This window comes from Carcharhinus amblyrhynchos, chromosome 21, assembly GCF_965287045.1.
Source record: "Carcharhinus amblyrhynchos chromosome 21, sCarAmb.v2.hapA, whole genome shotgun sequence".
NCBI lineage: Eukaryota > Metazoa > Chordata > Chondrichthyes > Carcharhiniformes > Carcharhinidae > Carcharhinus > Carcharhinus amblyrhynchos.
Window position 1 is genome coordinate 37,219,785 of NC_137344.1, and position 25,088 is coordinate 37,244,872.

Consider the following 25,088-nt stretch of genomic DNA (forward strand, 5'->3'; position numbering starts at 1 on the left):
GCTGCTAACACATTTACATCTTTCCTTATGTAAGGAGAGCAATATTGTACACAGTACTCCCGATGTGCCTGATACGATTGAAGCATAACTTCCCGACTTGTGTAATCAATTCTCCTCACAATAAATGATAATATTCTGTGAGCTTTCCTAATCATTTGCTGCACCTGTGTACTAGCCTTTCGTGATTGATACATGAGGACACCCAGATCCCTCTGCGTCCCGGAGCTCTGCAATCTCACCATTTAGATAAGTTTATTTTTTATTTTCCTTGCCAAAATAGGCCATTTCACATTTCCCACATGACACTCCATTTGCCAGATCTTGGCCCACTCACAAGCCATCTGTGTCCCCTAATAGCCTCCTTATTCTTCTCCACGGTTTTCTTTCCTATCTATCTTTGTGTTGCCAGCAAATTTTACAATCATACCTGTAGCCCCTTCCTCTATATGTTCTCCTGGGGGTTAGTTAGCTCAGTCTGCTGGATGTCTAACTATGTGGGTTCAATTCCCCTACCGCCTAAGGTTATTGACTAAGGCCCTGCCTTCTCAATCTTGCCCCTCACCCGGTTAAATCATCACCAGTCAGCCCCAGAGCAACCTATTTTTATCTGGGACTATGTCAACTTTACCTCTTACCATATGGTCTCTAATTGACCTTGTTATGGAGCGACCATTTGGTTTGGGTTCGAGTGACGCTGTTTAAATTCTAATTTTGTCTTACACAGTTTAATGCAGAGTGCTTTAAGATACTTTCCATTGCCGCGGACATCAGAAAAAAGCACACTCGTTAAAAAAAAACATCACTGAGAACATTTTAATTGGGTAGTATATTATTTTTAGATTTTATGAGCCAGTATCACTCCAGTTTGAATTGAAAGGTTACACAATCTCTGAATAAATGCTCTGTATATTACTTGGCTTTATTAGCCTTGAAGATGGCCAAGCAGTTCTGCAGTCAGCAAGTTACAGCTGTTCAGGAAGTCAGCCCATCGCTGCCATTTTAGGGATGAGCAATAAACGTGGCCCTTCCCGTATCAACCATACCCCAAGAATAACATTCTTTTGTACATATAAAGATGTACGTTGACTAAAGGTTGCTGATATTAGTCCAGCTCTGTACTAATCGGAGTACTTGAATTCCATTGCAGAATTCACTGACCCAAAATGAGCAGAATTGTTTCCTGCTGTGATTGTGTATGATCCCTGAAAACGTGATGGAAACAGATTCAATAATTATTTCCAAAAGGGAATCAGGTAAAACACTGGCCTGGCATTGTAAAGTTTGTTTATTAGTCACAGGTAGGCTTCCATTAACTGCAATGTGAAAATCCCCTAGTTGCTATACTCCAGCGCCTGTTCGGGCACACTGAAGGAGAATTTTAGCATGGCCCAAAGTAGCTGCTTTGCAGTGTTAATTTAAGCCTGCTTGTGACGCTAATAAATAAACTTAAACAATGCACCTAACCATCACGTCTTTCAAGCTTGTGGGAGGAAACCGGATGAAAGCCACGCAGACGTGGGGAGAATGTACAGATTCCGCACAGGCAGTAACGCAAGCTGGGAATCGAATCCATGTCCCTGGCGCTGTGAGGCAGCGCTGCTAACCACTGTGCTGCCATGCCGCTTAGGGAAGACAACAAAGGAGTGTGGTTGATCACTCAGCTCTTAAAGAGCCTGCACATGCATCATTTTCCCATTTCAGAGGCTGCTTTGACATTGAAATTACTTTAAGCTACTTAGTCTACACTTTGGTTTGGTTTTGTCCCACTGGGGGAACGACTCAGCAGAGATAGCAGGACGCTGCTATACACTGAGGAGGGAGTGGCCCTGGGAGTGCTTTACTTCAACTCCTGACTCCATGGAGTCTTGCAGCATAAGGTCAAACATGGGCAAGGAAATCTACTGCTGAGTACAACTTACTGTGCTCCATCAGCAGATGAACCAATGCTGATCCATATTGAATACAACTTGGAAGAGATAGCAAGGATATGGAGTGTACGCTAGCTGGGTGATTTCATTAGTAGTGGCTCACTAGCACCGTTACTGACTCAGCTGACTGAGACATTAGGACCTGTGGCAGTAGTGAGAGAACAACCAATAGGAAAATCTTTGAGCTTTTACTGATGACTTGTTACGATCCCAGCTATGTTGATACTGGACAAAGCAAATCCCAGAATGAAAGCAGGCTTGATAGATCCTAATTTTCTATTTGTTTTAGAAACCAAGGAGCAATGTTACTGAACAAATTCACAGGAGCCCGCTGATGAACTTTTAACACAGAATAAAACATTTATTAAGCACAAAAATGAACTTTATTACAAAATCAAAAAGGTTGGTAAGAACTCAATACCAGCACAAGAAAATGATTCTAACCGCACTACTGCTTTATCCCAACACATCATTATGGACACACAAATTCAGATAGATAAACAGTCTGCAATAACTGTCTTACAGCCTTTCTTTCAGGCTAAGTATGACGTAGATCTGAATTAATAGGTGAACTGATCAACAATACCACCACGTGAAAATACATGGCAGATGAGGCCAAAGTAGATGCCATGGATTTCTCAACAACTCACCCAAACTTTTGTCACACTAAGCCAAGCAGTCTCATGGAAACTTTGCTTTTCTCACAAGGGTTTTTAATCTCCACATTTAAATGGCTTGCCTAGGAATTCCCTTCAAATGTACCTCCCACTTGGACAGCTTCAACAAGGATCCACCTTAGATTCCTCATCTTAAATCTCATCTTCCAAGATCCCTTTTCCCTAGATCTCCCAAATACACAGAAGCCTCAGCTTCGAAGCACAATTTCAGATCTTTGATCGTACCAAGCAGAACATCGCCAATCCAACAGGCCCGCAGTAAGGAGTCAATTCCTTTGGTTGCACCTTCAGGTTGTTAGGGCTTCTGTCAAGTCACATTACTTCAGGTCTACTCTTCACAGCTCTCTGTTTAACTTTTAGCCTATTGTTCTGCTCATTTCGCTTAACCTGAATTCTAGGACATCTCTCTGATCCCTGTCTTACACGGAGCTTTCTTCTGAGACAACTTACTGAGAAAATTCCGTCCCAGATCTCTGAAATGTGGTGAAGATGTTTCAATGGGACCTTTCCTTGAACTCCTGTTACTGTTGTCAGTGTTGTGTAGGGTTATTTAGAAGATACAGAGACCAAGTGGCCTCAAGTCTGTTCCACTATTCAGTGTGATCATGAGTGATCTTCAGCTGCAACTTTCTTTTTCCACCCACTCTTCATACTTCTTAAGAGGCCAAAAACCTGCCTAAATCTGTCTTAAGTAGACTAAGTTATGGATCAGTCATAATCCTCTAGGACAGAGACTTTCAAAGGTTCACAACCCCTTCAAATGAAGAAATTTCATCTCATTCTCAATGATCAGCCTCTTAACTTGAGACAATGCCCCATGTTTCAGATTCCCGCATCAGGGAGAACTATCTCTACATCTGCCCATTCAGCTCTGTTTGTAATAGATAGAGTGAACATGATTATTTGTATCTTCAGGGCATCCAGAATATATTTAGCTGACATCTTGTTTTTGTATCTCAATAAGATGGCAATGGAATAGCTTTTCATAGCTCAATGGTTAGCTTAAGTCTTGAGACGTTAGGCTGTGCTTTTTTTTAATGCAAAATATTTTCCTTCAGTTTGGAAGCATTCTGTAAACAAAAGGAGGAATACTCTGGTCGGGTGATGTCAGTCAGTATGCTAGGCATCCGCACCAAGGGGTAGGCGTGGTGACTGAACAAAGTATTGATTTTTGCCCTGGTCATGGTCTGGATTATCATCAAGAATAAGAATTAGCCGATACGATTTGTGAAATGGTAGTTTGGAGGTTGTCCAATGTGGGTTAGAAGCCTATTGATTGCCAAAATAACTGAGCCTATAGACAGCAAAGGAGCTGACCAGTTCTGAAATCTGGAAAGGAATGAGTTTGAGTTGGCGACCGTTTTCAAGTAATTAGCACAGTGAGAGGTGGGGGGAGGATTCTGGGAGCCCTTAGACAGGACTTTTATCTCTGGGCTCCTGCCAAATGAAATCCTAAATTTTCTTGGCCGTTGAGTGAGCTCAAGCCGTCCTTTTAAGGAGATTTGGTTTAGTCACTCGCCACTTGGTGGAATTGTGTAGACAATTGCATTCATAAAGCACGCTGTGCCTTGAATTTACAATCAGGGTCTTGTGTACGTCGTAGCACCTCCAATTGCATATTATACATGTATGCCTATCTGAAACGGGGTGTCAGTGAACTGAAAATGGTGTCGGGTCACTGAACGATCCCTTTACACAGACGCATTGCTCACTGTCATCCTGTTTGAAACATGCACTCGATTGCCCATTTCAGAATCCTGCTCAAGAGAGGGGTGGAGTGTCAGCGTAAATGACCCAGGGCTGTTTTCAGTTTCCAGCACCCTGTTTGCCCCTAATGCGGAAGCAAGTTAAAGTTGGCCCAAATGTGTTTACAAATTAATTGGTATCTTTGTAAATCACAAACTTTATGTAAAGTGCGCAGAGATTCTCAATTTAGTCAATTTCTGGCATCAGAATGTATTCCTGTTGGTATAATTGATAAATACCACTTGATTGATTCTAGTAAAGTCTAGTCCATTGAACTAGACTAGTGGTCTAGATGAAATATTCCCCGAAAGGAGCTGGGCAGCATGGTGGTTAGCACTGCTGCCTCACAGCACAATAAGAAGTCTCTCAACGCTCAAGGTTAAAGTCCAACAGGTTTATTTGGTAGTACAAGCCGAGTGTTACTCCTTCATCGGGTGAGTGGGAGTTCTGTTCACAAACGGGGCATATAAAGAGACAAACTCAATTTACAAAATAATGGTTGGAATGCTAGTCTTTACAAGTAATCAAGTCTTAAAGGTAAAGACAATGTGAGTGGAGAGAGGGTTAAGCACAGCTTAAAGAGATGTGTATTGTCTCCAGCCAGGACAGTTAGTGAGATTTTGCAAGCCCAGGCAAGTTGTGGGCATTGCAGATAATATGACATGAACCCAAGAGGCCATCCTCGTGTGTGGAACTTGGCTATCAGTCTCTGCTCAGCGACTCCGTGCTGTCGTGTGTCGTGAAGGCCGCCTTGGAGAACACTTACCCAAAGATCAGAGGCCGAATGCCTGTGACCGCTGAAGTGTTCCCCAACAGGAAGAGAACACTCTTGCCTGGTGATTGTCGAATGGTGTTCATTCATCCATTGTCATAGCGCCTGCATGGTCTCCTCAATGTACCATGCCTTGGGACATCCTTTCCTACAGCGTATCAGGTAGACAACGTTGGTCGAGTTGCAAGTGTATGTACTTGGTGTTCTCACGTGAGATCCATGTTAATGATCTGGCATGTCTTGCAGAGGTTGCTGTGGTAGGGTTGTGTGATGTCGTGGTCACTGTTCTCCTGAGGCTTGGTAGTTTGCTGTCGACAATGAGGTTTGAGGTTGTGCGGTTGTTCAAAGGCAAGATGTGGGGATGGCCTTGACGAGATGTTTGTCTTAATCCATGATATGTTGAAGGCTCCGGGGTAGTTTCCAAAGGCTTCGGAGAAGACTACTTCAGTGGTCACGGGCATTCGGCCTCTGACCTTCGGGTAAGCGTTCTCCAAGTTGGCCTTCACAATACATGACAATGCAGAGTCGCTGAGCAGAGACTGATGACCAAGTTCCACACACATGAGGATGGCCTGAACCGGGATCTTGGATTCATGTCACACTATCTGTAACCCTCATAACTTGACTGGGCTTGCAAAATCTCACTAACTGTCCTGGCTGGAGACAATACATACCTCTTTCACCTGTGCTTAACCCTCTCTCCACTCACATTGTCTGTACCTTGAAGACTTGACTACCTGGAAAGGCTTGCATTCCAACCGTTATTTTATAAGTTGAGTTTGTGTCTTTATAAGCCCTGTTTGTGAACAGAACTCTCACTCACCTGATGAAGGAGTAGCGCTCCAAAAACTTGTGGCTTATGCTACCAAATAAACCTGTTGGGCTTTAAACTGGTGTTGTGAAACTTCTTACTGTGCTTACCCCAGTCCAATGCCAGCATCTCCATGTCATACCTCACAGCACCAGGGACCTGGGTTCGATTCCCAGCTTGGGTCATTGCCTGTGCTGCGTCTGTGTGGGTTTCCCCCAGGTGCTCCGGTTTCCTCCCACAGTCCAAAAGACGTGGTGGTTAGGTGCATTGGCCATGCTAAATTCTCCCTCAGTGTACCCGAACAGGTGCCAGAGTGTGGCGACTAGGGGATATTTACAGTAACTTCATTGCAGTGTTAACGTAAGCCTATTTGTGGCACTAATAAAAATACTTAAAGATGATACTAGCCTCAATTAGAGGGGGGTTTTATAGGTGACCCAAGTATGAGGGAGGGAGGGCAAGATTATATGTCTCAGCATTGCATGATAAGAGACTGAGGTCTCATATATTTGCACTGTATGTTGTAGGGTACAATTATAAGTGTTAGACAAGGCTCCTCATAACTTCTGTGTTAAAGTAATGTTTTTACTGAACAGACATTGCTTGCCAATGATTCTGCTGAAGGCTCGCCATTGTATGGAGATAAGGCAGTGACTCAATCTTTTCTTGCCAAACCAGTACTCAATATTCAAGTTCATGTTGTAAATGCAACAAATTGTGCAATGGTTGTAACACATTACAGTAATTAATGTAAGCATACATCTGTCTCTGAAACCATGTCACAATGTGGGCCGGCGTATTTTCTAATAGACAGGTTTGACCCTTCAAGTGATTAGCAATGAAGTTATCGAACTTGGAGAGAGGGTACAGCATTGTAATCGTGTCAACAATTGATGTCAAGAGAGTCAACTTATACTTTTAAAAACAAAAGCAAAATACTGTGGATACTAGAAATCAGAACAGAAAATGCTGGGTGAACTCAGCAGGTCTGGCAGATATGAAGTTGGAAGCTTATCCCTGGGTCATTTATGACCCTGAGGATGTGAATGGTCTGACTCAGTTTCAGGCCGTTACTTGGGAGAGGGATGGGAATCCGTAGCTAGGGATTAGAGTTTGTGGTGGGGATCAAAGGCAATGGACCATAATTTCCTGGCTCCCCATTTGCGGAGAGGTGTACTCCAAAGATGAGCTGGGGAATCCCTCCTGCAAATTCCCACATAAGGGTTTACCCACCAATTGTCCAGAAGGGCTAACTTTTCCTTCAACAATTGTGCTGCACTGGGAGCCATCCAACAAAGAGATTTAAATCACCAACTTTGGATGGTTCTGTCAATTTTATCTGACGGTTACTCTGAAAATGTTAGAGGGAAAAAAAGCACTTCTAACTCCAGAATAATTATTTTGAACACCCAGATCAAGTGCCGCGGAGTGCAGTCGCCACACTCTCAAACATCCAGAGATCCAACTGCCTCCCCCACACCCCCCAACCTCGATGTCTGAACCCCACACTCTCCAACGTGAAGGACCCTGCTTCCCCAACCTGACCACCACATCCCAATCACTCACCTCAGAAACTTAACCTTCTCCTTTTCAATGGGAACTTTAAACTCACGGCTTTACAGTGCTGTAAAAAGGAAGCATCTCCTCCTTCACTTTGCCACTGAGCCAATGACACGCTTTGCAGCTTTCAGTCTTACCTGACCTGAATCAGAAAGTTCAGGCGTGATGGGTAATTCACCATTTAAGCGCAGGTAAATCGCTATTCCAAGGAAATTCTGGCCCAATGTCTCTTCAGACTTCCAATGTTTAGTTCCACCCGGTACTGGTGCGAGTTAAGCAGCTTGAGGTGGAGGGAGGCAATGGTGATATAGCATTAGATCTCATTGGTGTGTAGGGTGGAATAGGTTTCCCAATGATGTTACCAGGGGACAGAGTACAGACGAGATGTGGGTAGGGTTCAAGAATTGTGGTGGGGTGCAAATAGAGTTAGCAGTACAGACAAAGAAAGCTAAGGCGTTGTAACTGCTACTTGGCTGAGCAACTATCAACATCCTGCTCCCAAGGACCTGGCCACCATTCTGTCCATCCACATGCTAACCTGTTCAGGCCAGCAGTGCATGTTTCTCAGCCTCATAGTGTGTGCTTCTGTTGTATCACTTAATGTAAGCACAGTAGGAAGTGATCTTTTTTGAACCCTTGACTTTTCTCCCGTCTTTAAGTGAGCACCAACGCACTTAGACAAAAGCATTGATGTACAAAGCTGTCAGAGACCACTATCTGTTTAATCTGGCATATGTGGTTTGAGATTCTTTCTTTTTACGGGGAAAATAATGTAGGAATATCCGTGCCTGCGTTCAGTGCAAGCTGACCTCTGATGATTTGCAATGTGTTTCAAATTATGTTTAGCTTTTGTTCTGCATGAAGCCTGCTGCCCACACAAGATTGGCTTTGTGTACAAGTTAGGCAAAAAAAAAATGCTGGGTAAATTAGCAGGGGAATATGAGTAAGAGATCTGCAAGCACGGCACATATTTATTTAATTAATCATTATTGAAAAGGGAAAAGAACCAGTCGAAGCAACTATGAAAGCAGTCGGCCCATGTCCTGCCAGCATCCTCTGAACGCTGGGATGTACAGATAATAAATAGCCTGCAGAGAATGTGTTGGTGGTCTTCTTCAAGTGGCACTGTTTGCCTGCATTCAGTTCTAATGAACCTTTCACCTTTGTATTTCGACTTGACAGAGGGTTTACAGAGCTCCCTTTCCTGATGGTGGTGATTGAAGTGAATTGTGGCAGCCTAATTCTCAATGGATATTTTATGCCCAGAATAAATTCCTTATGAGTTTTGGGCATGAAATTCCTCAAGGCTCAATTCACTGCCGGAGTGAATGTATGTTGGTGGTAAAGCTTCCAGTGGTTAAGTTTTCCCTTGATCTTAGCCCCCATCACAAATCCAGGGGATGGGGTCAGTTCTGATGATCTCAGGGTGCCCACCTTTGCAGGGATGGCCTTGAATCTTGGATTTGAACCATTTCCAGTCCAGTGACATACAGATACACGCTGCAGGAGGGACCTGAACAAACCCATTCCTAGTGACTGACTTCCCCTCCTGTTCTGATATTGATGGAGGCTGAGGGAAGACCCAGTAGAGGTCTACAAAATTATGAGAGGCATAGACAGGGTGGACAGTCGGAGGCTTTTTCCCTGGGTGGAAGTGTCAGTTGCAAGGGGGCGTGGGCTGAAGGTGAGAGGGGAAAGTTTAAGGGAGACGTGCGAGGGAAGTTCTTCACGCAGAGTGGGAGAGGTGCCTGGGACACGCTGCCAGAGGAGGTGGTGGAAGCAGGCACGTTAGTAACGTTTTAAGAGGCATCTGGATGGGTACATGAATAGGGAAGGAATAGAGGGATACGGACCGAGTAAGGGCAGAAGATTTATTTTAGTTTAGTTAGGGCATCATGATTGGCATGGGCTTGGAGGGCTGAAGGGGCCTGTTCCTGTGTTGTACTTTTCTTTGTTCTTTGTCTTGGCACTGGGGTGAGTTGGCAGGAGTGTCCTGGCAGGCAGCCTGCTCCCACAGGCATTTTTGAGCTTTTCCAGAAGTGGGGGAAGGGAGACTTGACAGAATCCAAGTTTCTCCCTTCACACAGCCCTTATATCACCACACAACGCATTCAATAACCCAAAATACTGGGCCTTTTGGCTTTTTATTTGAATTTGTCCTGGAATGAGAGAAAAGGGATGTACTTTGTTGATGTGTGAGCTTAACATCCTCGCCAATTCAGCAGCAGCGAGTATGATTTTCCTGTTTTGGTGAGTTATTAAAAACAAATTCACTCAGATCACCAATTGCCTTCAATCAGTCTCCCTTTGCCATTTCCCTGCATTCCTGTTGTTGACTACAATCCTCTGACATGTGCTGTAGTTCTTTACTCTGTCTGCAATTAATGTGCTTGTTCTCCTCAGATTCCAATTTAACAGAGGTGTACCCGATTATGATGAGACAAGATAGGCAAAGAAAAGTTGTTCTTTTAGCAAAATTGTACAAGGGCCAAGGGATATTGAAAGTTTTAGAGGAAAAATGAAAGTTTATTTACTGGTGTCACGAGTAAGGCTTACGTTAACACTGCAACGAACTTACTGTCAGAATCCCCTAGTTGCCACACTCCGGTGCCTGTTCGGAGGGAGAATTTAATATGGCCAATGCATCTAACCAGCACTTCTTTCGGGGACTATGGGAGGACACTAGAGCACCTGGAGGAAACCCATGCAGACATGGGGAGAATGTGCAAACTCCACCCGGACAGTGACCCAAGCTGTGAATCAGCCCCGGGCTCTGTGAGGCAGCAGTGCTAACCACTGTGCTGCCCATGGAAGAGATGCAGGGGGATAGGGAGAGGTACCTTTTTCACTCAGCAGGTGATTACAGCTTGGAACACCCTCTGCCCGTGAGGGTGGTGGAAGCAGAAAGAATAATTGGGTATTTGACGGTAATAAACTTGCAGGGCTACGGGGTAGAATAGTGGAATGGGAGTGACTGGGTTGCTGTACTGAGAGTGCCGGCATGGATTTGATGGGTCAAGTGGCACCTTCTGTGTTGCAATGAATCTGGGGTTCTTTCTGGCATTCATTTCCTCCACCACAGGTTCAGAAAACAGTTTACAGCAAGAGAAGCATTTCCTTTAACCAATTAAACAGAACCATATTCACCAACAATCTCTCAGATCGCCAGCATGAGAAGGCTACTTATCAGTGTAGCTGATCCTTCCCCAGTGCAGCACCTAACTGCCTTCTTAAATCGTAACATCCTTACAGTGCAGAAGGAAGCCAATCGGCCCAACAAGCATGCACCAACAATCCCACTCAGGCCCTATTCCCGTACAAAGAACAATACAGCGCAGGAACTGGCCATTCGGCTGACCAAGCCTGCGCCGATTTCTAATCCTTATTTAGACCCCCTACTTATTGCCCGTATGCGGTTTCTATTTCTCGGTTCACCACCCGTGTCTGTCAATATACTCCTTGAAAGTTACCCCAAGTGTTTACCCTGCTAATCCCCCTGACATTAGGGGACAATTTAGTACGGCCAGTCCACCTAACCTACACATCTTTGGACCGTGGAAGGAAATTGGTGGAAAACCACGCAGACACGGGGAGAACATACAGACTGCACACTGACAGTGACCCATGGCCAAAATCGCAGCTGGGTCCCCGAGGCAGCAGTGCTAACCACTGGTGCGAAAGACTTTGGTTTTTGTTGTCAGACGAACATTCAGTTTCAATCAGATCACTGCATCAAGAAGTAATTCCGCATCTTGGTCTTGATCTGCTTTTTACCGATCTGAGCTTGTGTCTTTGGCCTATAGTGTGGTTAACCTCAGGGCCTTGTACCTTCGTGTACCTTTACAAGGTCCTGTTGCACTTGACTTTTGTCTCGGTTCGAGAGTCGGGGTTTGGCTCACCTGCTTCAAACGCTCAGACTAATTGTTCTTTTCACACCACCTCCAGAACCTGCATGTTTAGCCCGTTCATGAATGTCAAGGCAACATGGCCCTATAGTGTGGCTTGTCCAGAGTACAGTGTATGACAGACTCAGGCCCTCTCTCGATTTGGCAACAGAGCTTGGCATTCCTTTTGTTTTGTAGCTTGCTGTTCCATTGGATGTGCTACAGTAGTAAACAGTGAGTAAGTTAATAGTCAAAAGGCAACTCCCACAGCAGCAAAAACAAACGTAGACGTCAAATTCCAGTGATTTAGTGAGAACAGACTGCACCCGTACATGATTTACCTCATGCAGTGACTAATGCGTTTCAGTCTGACTGATGTCACCACGGCCAGAGTGGTAATCACAGCAACATATAGGGGCAGGATGACAAAACGCACGCAGCTGTGCAAGTTGGCAGAGGTGAGGGCAGGATGGCAAGATTTGCTGCATCTTTGACCGGCAGGATTGACCCAAATAGGCATTTACAAAAGATTTTGGCCTCTGTGGGCCTACAACCTCAGAATCGTACCGATGAATTGTCTTGTAACTGATTGAGAAATGTCCATTTGATCTAGAAGCCCACACAATTTTGATTTAATTTACTTGGATGCCTTTTCTTTTCTAAGAATTGTCTCCAGAGCTTGCCGTATATAATTGTTTGGTGTGTCAGAGCTCAGTGCGCATCAAAGAATACGTTATGAAAAGAGAGTGTTGTATGCAAGTCGCAATGCAGCCTGTAAGTGTAGTGAAATTCTCCATAAGGAGCTATTTTGCCAAAGGGGGAAAAGTCCTATTTTTTAAAATTAAATATCAGTAGACGGGGCCAGCTAACAACCAGCAAATTCGTAGAGTGCTTTTCACTCGGCCAAGTTCAATAAGGAAATTCAGACAAGGTTTTCCTAACAGGAAATTAAATAGCTTTGTACAATTGCACTCAGACTGCAGAAAGCAACACTGGTATGTGATCAATAAATCTTGACTATGATTAAGTGTGGCACTTCAGCGATGCACTGATCAAAAATCATTAGAATAAAATTCACATTACAAATGCATAGACAGTGCATTTGTCTGTTTTAAGCATTGAGTTGGTAAAGTCATCCTTTAAGACTAACAATTATTCTGGAAAATGTATAAAGTTGTTGTTGTTTTCTTTGACATTGGTATTCTTGTGATTGTCCTGATGAGTGCAGGATGAAAAGCTTCGACAGAATGTATTTTGTCAGCAGCGCTCCAGTGCTGTAGTTTCTAATGACCAATTATTCTAGAGCTATGTAGTTTTTTTAATGCATTTGTGGGACATGGGCACCGCTGGCTGGCAATCATTTATTGCCTATCTCTAGTTGCCCGCAGGCAGTTGAGAGTCAACCCCATTGCTGTGGCTCTGGAGTCACAGAAGTCATACTCGGGTCACCTATAAAACCCCCTCTAAGTAAGACTGGTATTAAATTTTATTTATTAGTTACAAGTAGACTTGTATTAATGCTCAATGAAGTTACTGTAAAAATCCCCTAGTTGCCGCACTCCTGTGCCTGTTCGGGTAAACTGAGGGAGAACTTACCATGACCAATGCACCTAATTAGCACATCTTTCAGACTGTGGGAGGAAACCAGAGCCCTCGGAGGAAAGCCACTCAGTCACGGGGAGAATGTGCAAACTCCACACAGCCAGTAACCCAAGCCAGGAATCGAACCCGGGTCCCTGGTGCTGTGAGGCAGCAATGCAAACTACTGAGCCGCCCCGTGGTATGTGATCAATAAATCCTGATTTACGACAAATCTTCCATCCATACCTGGCCTACGTGCCAGACCAAGTAAGGATGGTAGATTTCCTTCCTTAAAGGACATTAGTGAACCAGACAGGTTTTCCGATAATCAACAATGGTTTCATGGTTAGCAGTGCATTCTTAATGCCAGACATTTTTTGTTTAATTCAATTTCCACCATCTGCTGTGGTGGGATTCGACTCCAGAAACCCCAGAACATTTAGTTGAGTTTCTGGATTGATAGTTGAGCGATAATACCACGAGGCCATTGCATCCCCAGGATGCTTCCCCAAAGGAGCCGAACGCAACATGGTTAAAATTGCTTGATGCGGTACCAAGGCCACATCACTGAACCCAGCAAGTTAATCTGATGAGAATGTTGTAGGATTTGTTTACGAATGGTCAAGAGCTCGAAGCTGTGTGGCTCCACTTTTGCTTTACTACTTAAACCACTAAGATAATAAATCAGATCACGGGTGGGAGCAGAAAAATCAATTTTATAATTTGATTCTGTTTATAAAAACAGAAGGTTAAATTACTTAGCTGGAAAATAACTTCAGAGGGTTGTAACTGTTTTGAAGCGTGTGATCTTCAGCTGAACACTGAGTCTGTTAGAATGCAAGTGCAGCCTTGATGTTGACTCTCGTAAGATCTTAAGGAAGACGACTAGGTCATGTAGCCCACCAGGCCTGATCTGCTATTCAGTGGCTAATCTAATTAGCCCTTAACACCACTTTCCTGCCTAACCCCTTCCCTCCCATATCCCTGACTCTGTAGTACATCAACAATCTGTCCAACACAGCCTTGACTGTATTCAATACCTTTCTTAATGTACTTTAGTTGAGATACACTGGTGAAAAGCATCGTTATTTAAGTACTTGGGAGCATCTGAGTTGCTAGGAAGGCGACAGACATATGTACTGCTGCATTTTGCAAATAAAACAATGTCAGGAAAAGGATTCATGTCCAGTTTCATACCTCCCCATTTGGCTTGGGATCCATTATCAGCCTCCACTGTTCTTTGTAGAAGAGAATTCCAAAAACTAATGGCTCCCAGAGAAAAGAAACAGGTTAATGATCCAGCAAGACTCTTAAAGGTTAAGATATGTGCTTTCAGGAACTGGAGCAGGTCACTCAGGCCTTTGAGCTTGTCCTGCTAGATCATGGCTGATCTGGAACTTGACCCTATTTGCCAACCTTTGACCTTGTCCTTTGATCATTTGCACCAAGAAAATTCTCTCAATCTCAGTCTTGAAACTTTTGACCCAGCATCCACATGCTTCTGGGCAGAGAAATGTACTAACCCTTGTGTGGGGGAAAAAGTACATCCAGATTTGACTCCTGAATTCTTCAGTTTTGGGATAAAGTTCTCTGACTCTGGATTCCCTCCTACCCGAGGAAATTGATTCTCTTTTTCTACTCTAACTTGGGCGTTCAGGAAAATTGCTCCAGAGACAGTGGAGAAGGATGACCCACTTGTAAGTAGAATAAGGGAACAACGGAACTAAAGGCCATGCAACCAACAAATAAGAGAATACATGAAGCAAGAGAGGAAAGAGCAGGAGGGTTCAACGCAATGTCACACAGCCCTTTTTGTTTGAAGTGAGGGGAAAACGGATCAATATTAGCCCAGCCTCGTCCAGACATCTTCCCTCCAAGCACTGGTGCGTGGTCACATGGGCATGTGTGTGGATGCCTTTGCTATAGAGGGAGTACAGTGAAAGATTACCAGGCTGATTTCTGGAATGGCAGGTCTGTCATATGGGGAGAGACCAAGTTGGTTAGGATTGTATGCATTGGAGTTCAGAAGAGTGAAAGGGGATCTCTTAGATACTTATAAAATTCTAACAGGATTAGACAGAGTAGATTCAGAATGAATGTTCCCAATGGTGGGGGAGTCCAGAACTAAGGGCCATAGTTTGAGGGTAAAGGGTAAACCTTTTAGAATTGAACTGAGGAGAAATTTCTTTGCCTAGTGAGTGGTGAATCTGTGGAATTCACTACCACAGAAAGTAGTTAAGGCCAAAACATTGTATGATTTCAAGAAAAAATTAGATACAGCTCTTGGTGCTAAAGGGATCAAGGGATATGGGGGGGAAGGGGGGAATCAGGATATTGAATTTGTTGATCAGCCATGATCAAAATATGATGTGGTGATGACCTGATGAAGGAGCAGTGCTCTGAAAGCTTGTGATTCCAAATAAACCTGTTGGACTTTAACACGGTGTTGTGAGACTTCTTAGTATGATCAAAATAAATGGTGGAGTAGGCTGGAATGTTTCTATGTATGTGCAGCTATGCATCAATCCTGGCTCAGTGCAATTGTGCATAGCAAACAGAAGTTAGCGAGAACACTGCCCCTTACCCCAGGGGGAGAGGAGAAGGGTAAAAATTCAGACTTTATGCACTCAAACCGTGACTGGTTGTGTGATGTATCTGTGTCCCATACAGATATTGAAGAGAGCACTTCAGGATGATATTTTAATCAGTCTCCCACAGAGCCTGATTTCAACTTAATAGCTGCAGGTCAGGTTTTGCAGAAGTCTGGAAAACCAGCAGTGAAGTAGAGGCAGCAGTAGCTGCCTGCAGGTGTGGCAAGTGCTTTTTATTAGCACTGTGTGTGAACCAGGAGGAACAGGAATCATTGCACTCTTCCCTCTTGCAAGCCTGCAGCTCACTGCAGTCTTTCCCCACTGCCGTGACCTGTCAGCACCACTCAGCCTGAACCCTGCCCCTTCCCCACTCCACCTGCCATCTACTGTGATCTTCCGTGCCTTAGTGCCGCCGGTCAGCCAACCTGTTGACAGGTGCTCCGAGAAGGAACTCTCAAGTCAGACAGACTTGAGAGAGTGTGAAAGGACATACCTGCCCAGAGGTTGCTGGCTTTCTTCTTTCCAGATCCTCCAGTCTGGAAGAACTTGGCGGGAATTCCACGCAAGGCCTGCTTGCAGAAGCTGTTTGGGGTTTTTTTTTTCATGTTTCTGCCAGCTTTTTCCACTCTGCCTCATTCACGTTTCATCTGGATGCTTCAGTCAGCCTCTGGGCGGGAGCTGACCAGCCACATCCACGAGAATCCATAGAATTAAGCATGGAGAGCTTAAGCATGAATCTTCCTGTGTGGCTGGAAGCACAACGCGGTGTTAAAGAGCAGGCCAGAGTTGTGGAGAGTCTGGTACAGCCTCGGCTGGCCTGGGAACACAGTTTGTGGTGAGATTTAAAGCCAATGGCTTTGGTTTTTCCAATATTTAGTGCAAGGAACTTTCTACTCATCCAAGATTGAGTGTTAGACCAGCCAAGTGACAAAAGCGTTTTAGCTTCTGTTGGAGCTCTCTTGAATGGCCATTAAGTTAAAGAGCAAAACCAGCCTCTGTTGCATTTTTTTCTTTATTTTGTTTCATTTTTCTGTTAGTTTGCTTTGAATGAAAATGTCCTTGTATTTTTATAACCATAGATAATTGGTTGCCAAGTTAAGAGAGAACCAGAGGGCTCGACTGAGCGTTACACACGTTGGATTAACGGCCTGACACAGGAGCAACTAGTTACACAGGTGGGAAGGATTTCCATTTTTCTTATCTTGATGAAGTATTTTGCTCCAGATCCCTGTTGACATGCAAGAAGTCTCCAAATGATTGATTGGTACAAGATCACATTAGCTACAACCAGCTTGACATGCTTGTGAAAGCCAAGAAGTGGCTAAAGTCAACTTTTTTAGGTGTTTGTTCCCTAGAACTGGCCGCCCACTTTGAGGATTAATCCAAGTAAATTGTTTAAACCATCATTCACATGTAAAATAAGGCACATTGAATTCTGGTTTATGAATTGACACCCTTCTTCCTGACGTAGTGCCATTTCTGTGTCCTGGAAACTTCAGTAAGTATCAATATGAATCAAAACATTTTGGGTATTTAGTCCCGAGCCAGTCTAATTCCGCACGTCAAACTACCAGATCGAGCCAACAGTTCAGAATAAACCTGATGCAGCATTTGATGATCCAAGACATCATTTAGTTTGCTCCAGACTTTCGAAAGGACCTACCATACGTTGGGCTGATCTTTCTCTATACCCCATCTGTGGCTGCGGTGCTGTATTCTGCACCCTCTTCTTTCCTTCTTCCCTGCATACTCTACGAACAGTATGGTTTTATCTGTAGAATGTGCAAGAAACGTACTTTTCACCGTATCTGAGTACGCGAGGCATTAAACTTAATCAAAGAAATTTGGAAAGACAATGGAGTTGAAAGAAGAATGCAGTCTATCACAGACTAGTAATAAGTTTTGCACATCAAAGAGATGAAAGCTCCTTCTGTTCTGTGTATGGCAGCCTCTGTACATAATTTTACAAACTCCTTTACATGTCTGCTTAGATTAACATCAGTTGGGTTTTGAGCAAGTCATCAGAAACGCTGTCACACCAGTATGCTGCCATTGTGGATTTATTGCCAAAACAGTTTCGGATTGTCGCTGAGCAGATGTTTGATCTCACTAATTCAGTTTTCATAATTGCACCAGGGTGGAGATGCATTAAACTGGAATCATAAGAGTTGGCTGTTCCAAACATCTGTAAATCTGTCCCCTGATTTAAGAAAAAGTTATTCTTTCATGGGATGTGAGTATTGTCAACACATCGGTATTTGTGGCCCATCTCCAGTGTTAAACTAGTTGAGGCCGCACCTGGAGTATTGTGTGCAGTTTTGGTCCCCTTATTTGAGGAAAGATGTAGTGGCGTTGGAGGCAGTTCAGAGGAGATTCACTAGATTGATTCCAGAGATGAGGGGTTCGTCGTATGAAGAGGGATTGAGTAATTTAGGCCTATACTCTCTCAAACTTCAAATGAGAGGAGATCAACTTGAGGTATACAAGATGATTAAAGCTTTGGATAAAGTGGACGTGGAGTGGATGCTTCTCTTGTGCGCATTCTAGGATGAGAGGTCATAGTCTTAGGATAAGGGGTAGCAAATGTAAAACAGAGTTGAGGAGAAATTACTTCTCACAAAAGGTTATGAATCTGTGGAATTGGCTACCCCAAAGTGCAGTCGGTGCTGGGACAGTGAGTAAATTTAAGGAGGAGTTGGACAGATTTTTAATTGGTAATGGGTTTAAAAGGGTTATGAGGAGACGGCGGGAAATGGGGATGAAGAGCATATCAGCCATTGTTGACTGGCGGAGCAGACTCAGTGGGCCGAATGGCCTAATCCTGCTCCTATATCTTATGAACTTATAAACGTGCACTGAGGCTAATTTGGGCCATCCTGAATTCCATCATGTGTGCAATTCCATGCTATACTTCAAACAGCCACATGTAGGAAGGACTTGGGAGGTGAAACACTCTAATAGGGTGGGAGTGGGTTAAGTGGTAGAAATAACTGTTACAAAGTGTGTCCTGTTGTAACGTGGGTATGTACGACAGTGTTTGAGCTAGGATAGTGAGAGAGGAGGAAATACTTAATGGCATGCAGGTCTTGCCACAAGTTATTTGACCTAAAATGATCACATTTTTACTTTAACTTTTACGTTGTGTCCACATACACTGGGTGGTTGAGTTAGCACTGAACTGTAGCAGGCCACATTCTCCCATACACTCAGTACAGCTAGCCTTTGTGCATAATTCCCTAGAAATAGCCCTGACCTGGGAAGATTCTGCAGGTGTGAAACTCCCACCATTCCATTCTTACCAATCCATAAGCAATACAGAAAATTTACCTGAGTTTCCATAAACCAAGTATTGTGCATTGTATTATCCAAGTATTGTGAGGGAGTTGATGACCTAGTTGTATTATCACTTGACTATTAACCCAGAAACTCAACTAATGTTTTGAGGACCTGGGTTCGAATCCCACCACGGCAGCTGGTGAAATTTGAATTCAATAAAAAAAAACTCTGGAATTAAGAATCTATTGATGACCATGAAACCATCGTCAATTGTCGGAAAAACCCATCTGGTTCACTAATGTCCTTTTAGGGAAGGAAATCTACCGTCCTTACCTGGTCTGGTCCACATGTGACTCCAGAGCCGCAGCCAATGGGGTTGACTCTTAATTGCCCTCTGAAATGGCCTAGCCGGCCACTCAGTTCAAGGACAGCTCAGGATGGGCAATAAATGCTGGCTGGCCAGCCAGCGACGCTCATGTCCCACGAATGGGAAAAAAAGCTTGCTGTTGACTTAGACTGTCTAAATGTCACTTAAAGTGAGGGCTAGAAAGATTCTGGCCTGAATGACCTATTTCTCTGTTTTATAGTAAAAGGCACGTACTTGGTAACGCTTAGTTAGATTGAGCTGAGCACTGAAATTGTGTGCTGCTGTGATCTTTTCACTTGCTCAACAGTAACAGGTTTCAGAAGTCGTATTAATTAATACCATCTTGAGAGGAAAAACAAAAATAAACACTGTTTTGGATGCTGGAGGATATAATTTATCTTCGTCTTTTGATGAGTCCCTCAATATATAAACAGACGTGTCTGGTGAAGATATTATCTAGCAGGGAAGAGGTCGCCTTGCAAGTACATCATTAGGAAGTGAAGAGCGTTCTCATGAGAGGAAGAATGTCCAACATAAGCCTGAAGCCACTCAGTTGCTGCCAAGAAGCAGAGCGATTCTGTGAAGCAAGGGAGGCCGCCGTAGTTAGCTGTTGTGCAAGAAGACACATTGTTCACAGCAGGGAGGTGATCCGCGTCTGTTACTGTTGACCAGGTCACTTGGCAGGCCGTTGTTTGTTCTCAGTGTGGAGGCGATCACATGTCGGGAAGGAAAGGCTGTCTGGTTTGGTGTTATGTCTGTCGCTCGAGCTGGCAGCAGGGAACGGCTAAGATACAGAACTGATCTTTATCGAGCGCTTTCCAGAAAAGGGGAATACATTTTTCTCCCCTTCAGACAGGTTGCTGCAGGTGAACTCCTGGCAAAAGATGCAACACCTTGTTCTGGGTCTGCGTGAGGAATCCTGTCATTCTTTCAGCGCAGTGAACTGCGTTCTCTTCGCAAATCTAGCACAGAATGAACCATTTGAAAGAATTGTCAGGCAGTCCACAGTTTGAGAGCTGCAATATAAAAACTGGCTTTTTTCTATCACAATCAGTGAATGTGTCAGGGAGATCAGCTAGTTTGTCAATAAAAGAGGGAGTTGGTGTCATCTGAGAGGATTTGATGAGTGCATTCCAACAATGTTGTTAATTCCACGCGCTGCACTTGTTTACACAGGAAGCAACACATGCTTGTACAAACAGCATCCTCTGATGCACTGCCAGGAAAATGAACAAATTGCACCTTCAAAATTCTACTGGAGGATTTAATTTTTCTTTGCCGCACCTTGAAATGAGCTTCCCGTCCACCCGATGGGGTAAATCTTACAACTTTGCCCAACCTGCACTGTGGGTGAGCTGAATGCATAATTAGAATCTGGGCACATGGCTTTTGCACATCAATGGTCCAGATGTGCTCCAAGAATCTTAGCATGGAAGGAGGTCATTTGGCCCACAGTGTCTGTTCCAGCTGTCTGAACGGACAGTTCACCCAGTAATGCACTCTGCCTTTTCCTCGTAACCCTGCAAATCTTTCCTTTCCAGAGAATGATTCAAATCTCTTTCGAATGTCTCAGTTGAACTTGCCTCACCACACTCTTGGGGTGGTGCATTCTAGATTCTGACCACTCGCTGTGCTTAAAAAATGTTTCCCTCATGTCAGCATTGCTTCTTTTGGCAATTACTTCAAACTTGTGCCCTGTGGTTCTTGACTCTTCCGCTAATGGGAAGTTTCTCCAACACGGCACGGCGGCACAGTGGTTAGCACTGCAGCCTCGCAGTGCCAGAGACCCCTGTTCAGTTCCGGCCTTGGGTGACTGCCTGTGTGGGGTTTGCTCCGGTTTCCTCCCACAGTCCAAAAGTGAGCAGATTAGGCTAATTGGCTATACTAAATTGCTCGTCAGAGTGCCAGGATGTGTGGGTTAGGTGGATTAGCTATTGTAAATGTATGGGGTTACTGGGATAGAGCAGGGGAGAAAGCCCAGGTAAGTTGTTCTGTTGGAGATTTGGTACAGACTTGATGGGCTGAATGGCCTCTTCTGCACTCTAAGGATTCTATGATTCTATATAATCTGCCTCCATGATTTTAAACGCATCAATCGGGTCTCCTCGCAACCTTCTCTTCTCCAATGGCAACAGTCTCACTTGTCCAATCTATTCACGTTAACTGAAGTCAACATTGTGTCACCTGAAGCTCTCCACTGGAGGCACCAAGTCATAATATCTGCCACCAAACCCAGCATCCCCGACTACTTCACCGATTTATCTTAGTTTGTTTTCTGTTCTAAACCTTGATTGCCAGCATTACAGGTCCTCCTGGAGGTTTAACAGCCGGGACCTGCCTGGAACATTCTCACAGATTTGTCATTGGCCAGGGAAGGCGATAGCCTAGTGGCATCATTGCTAGGCTATTAATCCAGAAAGTCAACTAATGTTCTGGGGACCTGGGTTTGAATCTCACCATGGCAGCTGGTGAAACTTGAATTCAATAAAATAAATCTGGAAATAAGAATCTACTGATGACCATGAAACCATTGTCGATAGTCAAAAAAACCCATCTGGTTCAGTAATGCCCTTTGGGGAAGGAAATCTGCTGCCCTTACCCGGTCTGGCCTATATGTGATTCCAGAGCCATGGCAATGTGATCGACTCTCAACTGCCTTTGGGCAACCAGGGATGGGCAGTAAATGCTGGACAGCCAGCAAAGCCCATGTCCCGTGAATGAATCAAAAAAAAATTGGTGTGAAGCATTTGAGACAGGCATTAAAAAAACCCTTCCACTCAGTGAGTGGTGAAAAAAGAGTTTAGTTTTCCAAGTAAACTGCAAAGGTTCCATTATTCCGCAATGGCGAGCTAAAGGCCACAGACAGTCCCAGTCTAACATCACACTTGGCTTGTGACGACGAGTGAGTAATGTTTAAAGCAGCAATGATTTGGCAGTTTTGCTGCTGATGGGGTTTCGGTAAGCGGCAACTCAAGTTCTGAAATCTTAAAACAATATTATCGATGTCCCAAATGTCATAATATTTATAATATCTAAATACTTTCCTTGTTTTTGCATATTACATTATGAAACAGGATTGCAACACAAAAGAACAAGTTTTGTAAAGTTTATTTATTAATGTCACAAGTAGGCGTGCGTTAACACTGCAGTGAAGTTACTGTGAAAATCCACTAGTTGCCGGCACCTGTTCAGGTACACTGAGGGAGAATTTAGCTTGGCCAGTGCACCTAACCAGCATGAGATTGAGAGGGGAAACCGGAGCACCCAGAGGAAACCCACACAGACACGGGGAGAATGTGCAGACTCCACACAGACAGTGACCCAAGCTGGGAATCAAACCCAGATCCCTGATGCTGTGAGGCGGCAGTGCTAACCACTGTGCCGCCATGCCATGCTTTAATTTCAAGCGATCCTTTGAATGTAAAGACTTCTGTTTATATAGTGCTTTTCACAATGGCTGAACAATGTCGTAATGCAGGAAATCTGGCAGTCAGTTTGCACGTAGCAAGCTCCTGCAAACAACCATGTGATCGTGACTAGTTTTGTGGTGTTGATTGAAGGATTAAATATTGGACAGTGGGTGAATTCCCCAGTTGCTCTTTGAAATGATGCAATGGGATCTTGTAAATTCATCCAGGCAGGAAGGAGAGGCCTCAGTTTAATGCCTTATCCAAAAACCGAACATCTCCAATAGTGGAGAACTCCCTCAGTACTGCACTGGAGTGTCAGCCTTGATATCCAAGCACTGAAGTGGGGCTTGTACTTGGAATCCTGTGACTCAGAGGTGAGATGCTACGAACTGACTCACAGCTACCACTAAACATCGGTGCTTTAAATGGGTCAGAATTTGCTGTCAAAATACCGATGAAGCCAATGGCACTTGCAGTTAAATTTACACACACGTTATACACAAAGAGCAATTCAACTAGAGTATCCTAAGTTGTGCTGTTCCACCATTAATTTTGTGAAAATGGCGTCTAACTGCCTCAGCGTCAGAGTGTCTCAATTGATGCAAACCTTCTGCGCTTGCAGCGTAAACATGATACAAGGTAAGCTCATCACAGAAAGCTAAGTTTTGTCCAGTTTAGTCCAAGTACACTTTTAACTTTTTAACATCGTAAGTATTAACTACTGCCAGACAATCTCTCCAGCACCAAAAATGAACTATTAGGAATATGAACTCCCATGCCAGGTGGCATGGTAGCACAGTGGTTAGCACTGCTGCTTTACAGCTCCAGGGATCTGGGTTCGATTCCCGGCTTGGGTCACTGTCTGTGTAGAGTTTGCACATTCTCATGTCTGCATGGGTTTCCTCCGGGTGCTCCGGTTTTCTCCCACAGTCCAAAGATGTGCAGGTTAGGTTGATTGGCCGCGCTAAAAAAAAATTGCCCCTTAGTGCCCTGAGACACGTAGGTTAGAGGGATTAGTGGGTAAATATGTAGCGATATGGGGGTAGTGCCTGGGTGGGATTGTGGTCAGTACAGACTCGATGGGCCAAATGGCCTCTTTCTGTACTTTAGCGTTTCTGTGGTCTATTTCTATGATCTGTTCCTTCAGGATGTACTTGTAGAATTGAAAAAAGGCAGATTTGATTTTTGTTTTAAATTTTCTCTTTCTCCCTTTCAGCCAAATATTTTTCCCCTCACTTTATTTCTCTCCTTCTGTACCTGATTTGACACGGGCCAGAATCTATCCCCGTCCCCCAACAGAGATGGAGGGGGTGTGTAAAATTGCATGGATGGGATCCTGCCTGCCCCAAATTAGATGCAATTTCATCCGAATTTGGGCAAGGCCTTGGGTGGGAAGCCATAAATGGCTGTTTAAGGGCCTTTAATCGCCACGTTGTGGCCACGTAAGGGCCTTTTTCTGCCCCTCCACGATGTCTATGTTGGTGGATATGGACCAGCACCGTGAGAAGTCTCACAACACCAAGTTAAAGCCCAACAGATTTATTTGTAGTAAACGTCACTAACTTTCGAAACTGGCTGTTCCTTCGTCAGATGAGTGGGAGTTCTGATCACAAACAGAGCATATAAAGAGACAAACTCAATTTACATGAATAAGTGTTTACCCCAGTCCACCACCAGCATCTCCACATCATGGATGTGGGTCAGAGCAGGGTAGGAAATTGAAGAAGTTATAAATCTCCATCTCGGGCTAGGAGGGGAGGGTAGGTGTTTGGGGGGGGGGGGGGGGGGGTTCAGTTTGAAGCCCCATCAGATTTAGGGCAGTCTCCCCCTTGACACAGATCGCCCATGCCTGACTTCCCATTGTATCCCCTATTCTCCTGCCCCTTGAGGACCCATGATATTTACATGTTGTGTAGTCCCAGGACTTAAACTGATACTGATATCTCTTCTGGCCACTTCAGCGCCATGCCTGGGGAGGCTGGAGAGCTGCTGGCCAATCTGATTAGCCAACAACTTTCCAAGGCAGGATTTGATAGAAGACCCGTCTGTTGCCTATCAATGCTCCATTGAGTGTAAAATGGCAGTGGGCCTGTCAGGGTCAGCGGAGTGGATTCCCATGCCAACTCTTAAGGATGACAAGTGCTGACTGGTCACCATCCTGAAAATCCAGGCCATTGAATTCATCCACTCGCATTTTCATTCCATTCTCAATTATGGCACTGTTAATGTCATAATTGTTCAATCAGATTGATTGATTAAGGGTGTATGCAGATCTTTATTTCCTTTAGCTTGTTTAGTCTGGTCCCTGATGCTCGGTGTCCCCCTCGTGCATGCAGATAATGCCCTTTCAGCAAATCAGCAGGCAGAACTGTTTTGGGCTGAAGGGTACAGGACAAGTCCAACAACTAAAAGCAGATGCCATTAAATGCCCTGATAGTGCAAAATATAACTCAATTGTTTTTCCTTTTCTCCCCTCTTTCTGTCC

The 25,088-nt window shown here is 44.3% G+C and overlaps 1 protein-coding gene across 2 annotated transcripts in view; it reads left to right on the top strand.

The window, feature by feature from the left end:
- The window catches only part of qtgal (queuosine-tRNA galactosyltransferase), a 301,592-nt gene that overhangs the window by 39,106 nt on the left and 237,398 nt on the right, over positions 1-25,088 (top strand). For both annotated transcript variants that reach the window (XR_013889124.1, XM_080209035.1), the window contains exon 6: positions 16,630-16,725. Coding sequence is in view for 1 of the 2 variants with exons in the window: in XM_080209035.1 (XP_080065161.1) it covers positions 16,630-16,725 (96 nt within the window). In the remaining variant the exon portion in view is untranslated. The remainder of the gene's footprint in view (positions 1-16,629; positions 16,726-25,088) is intronic.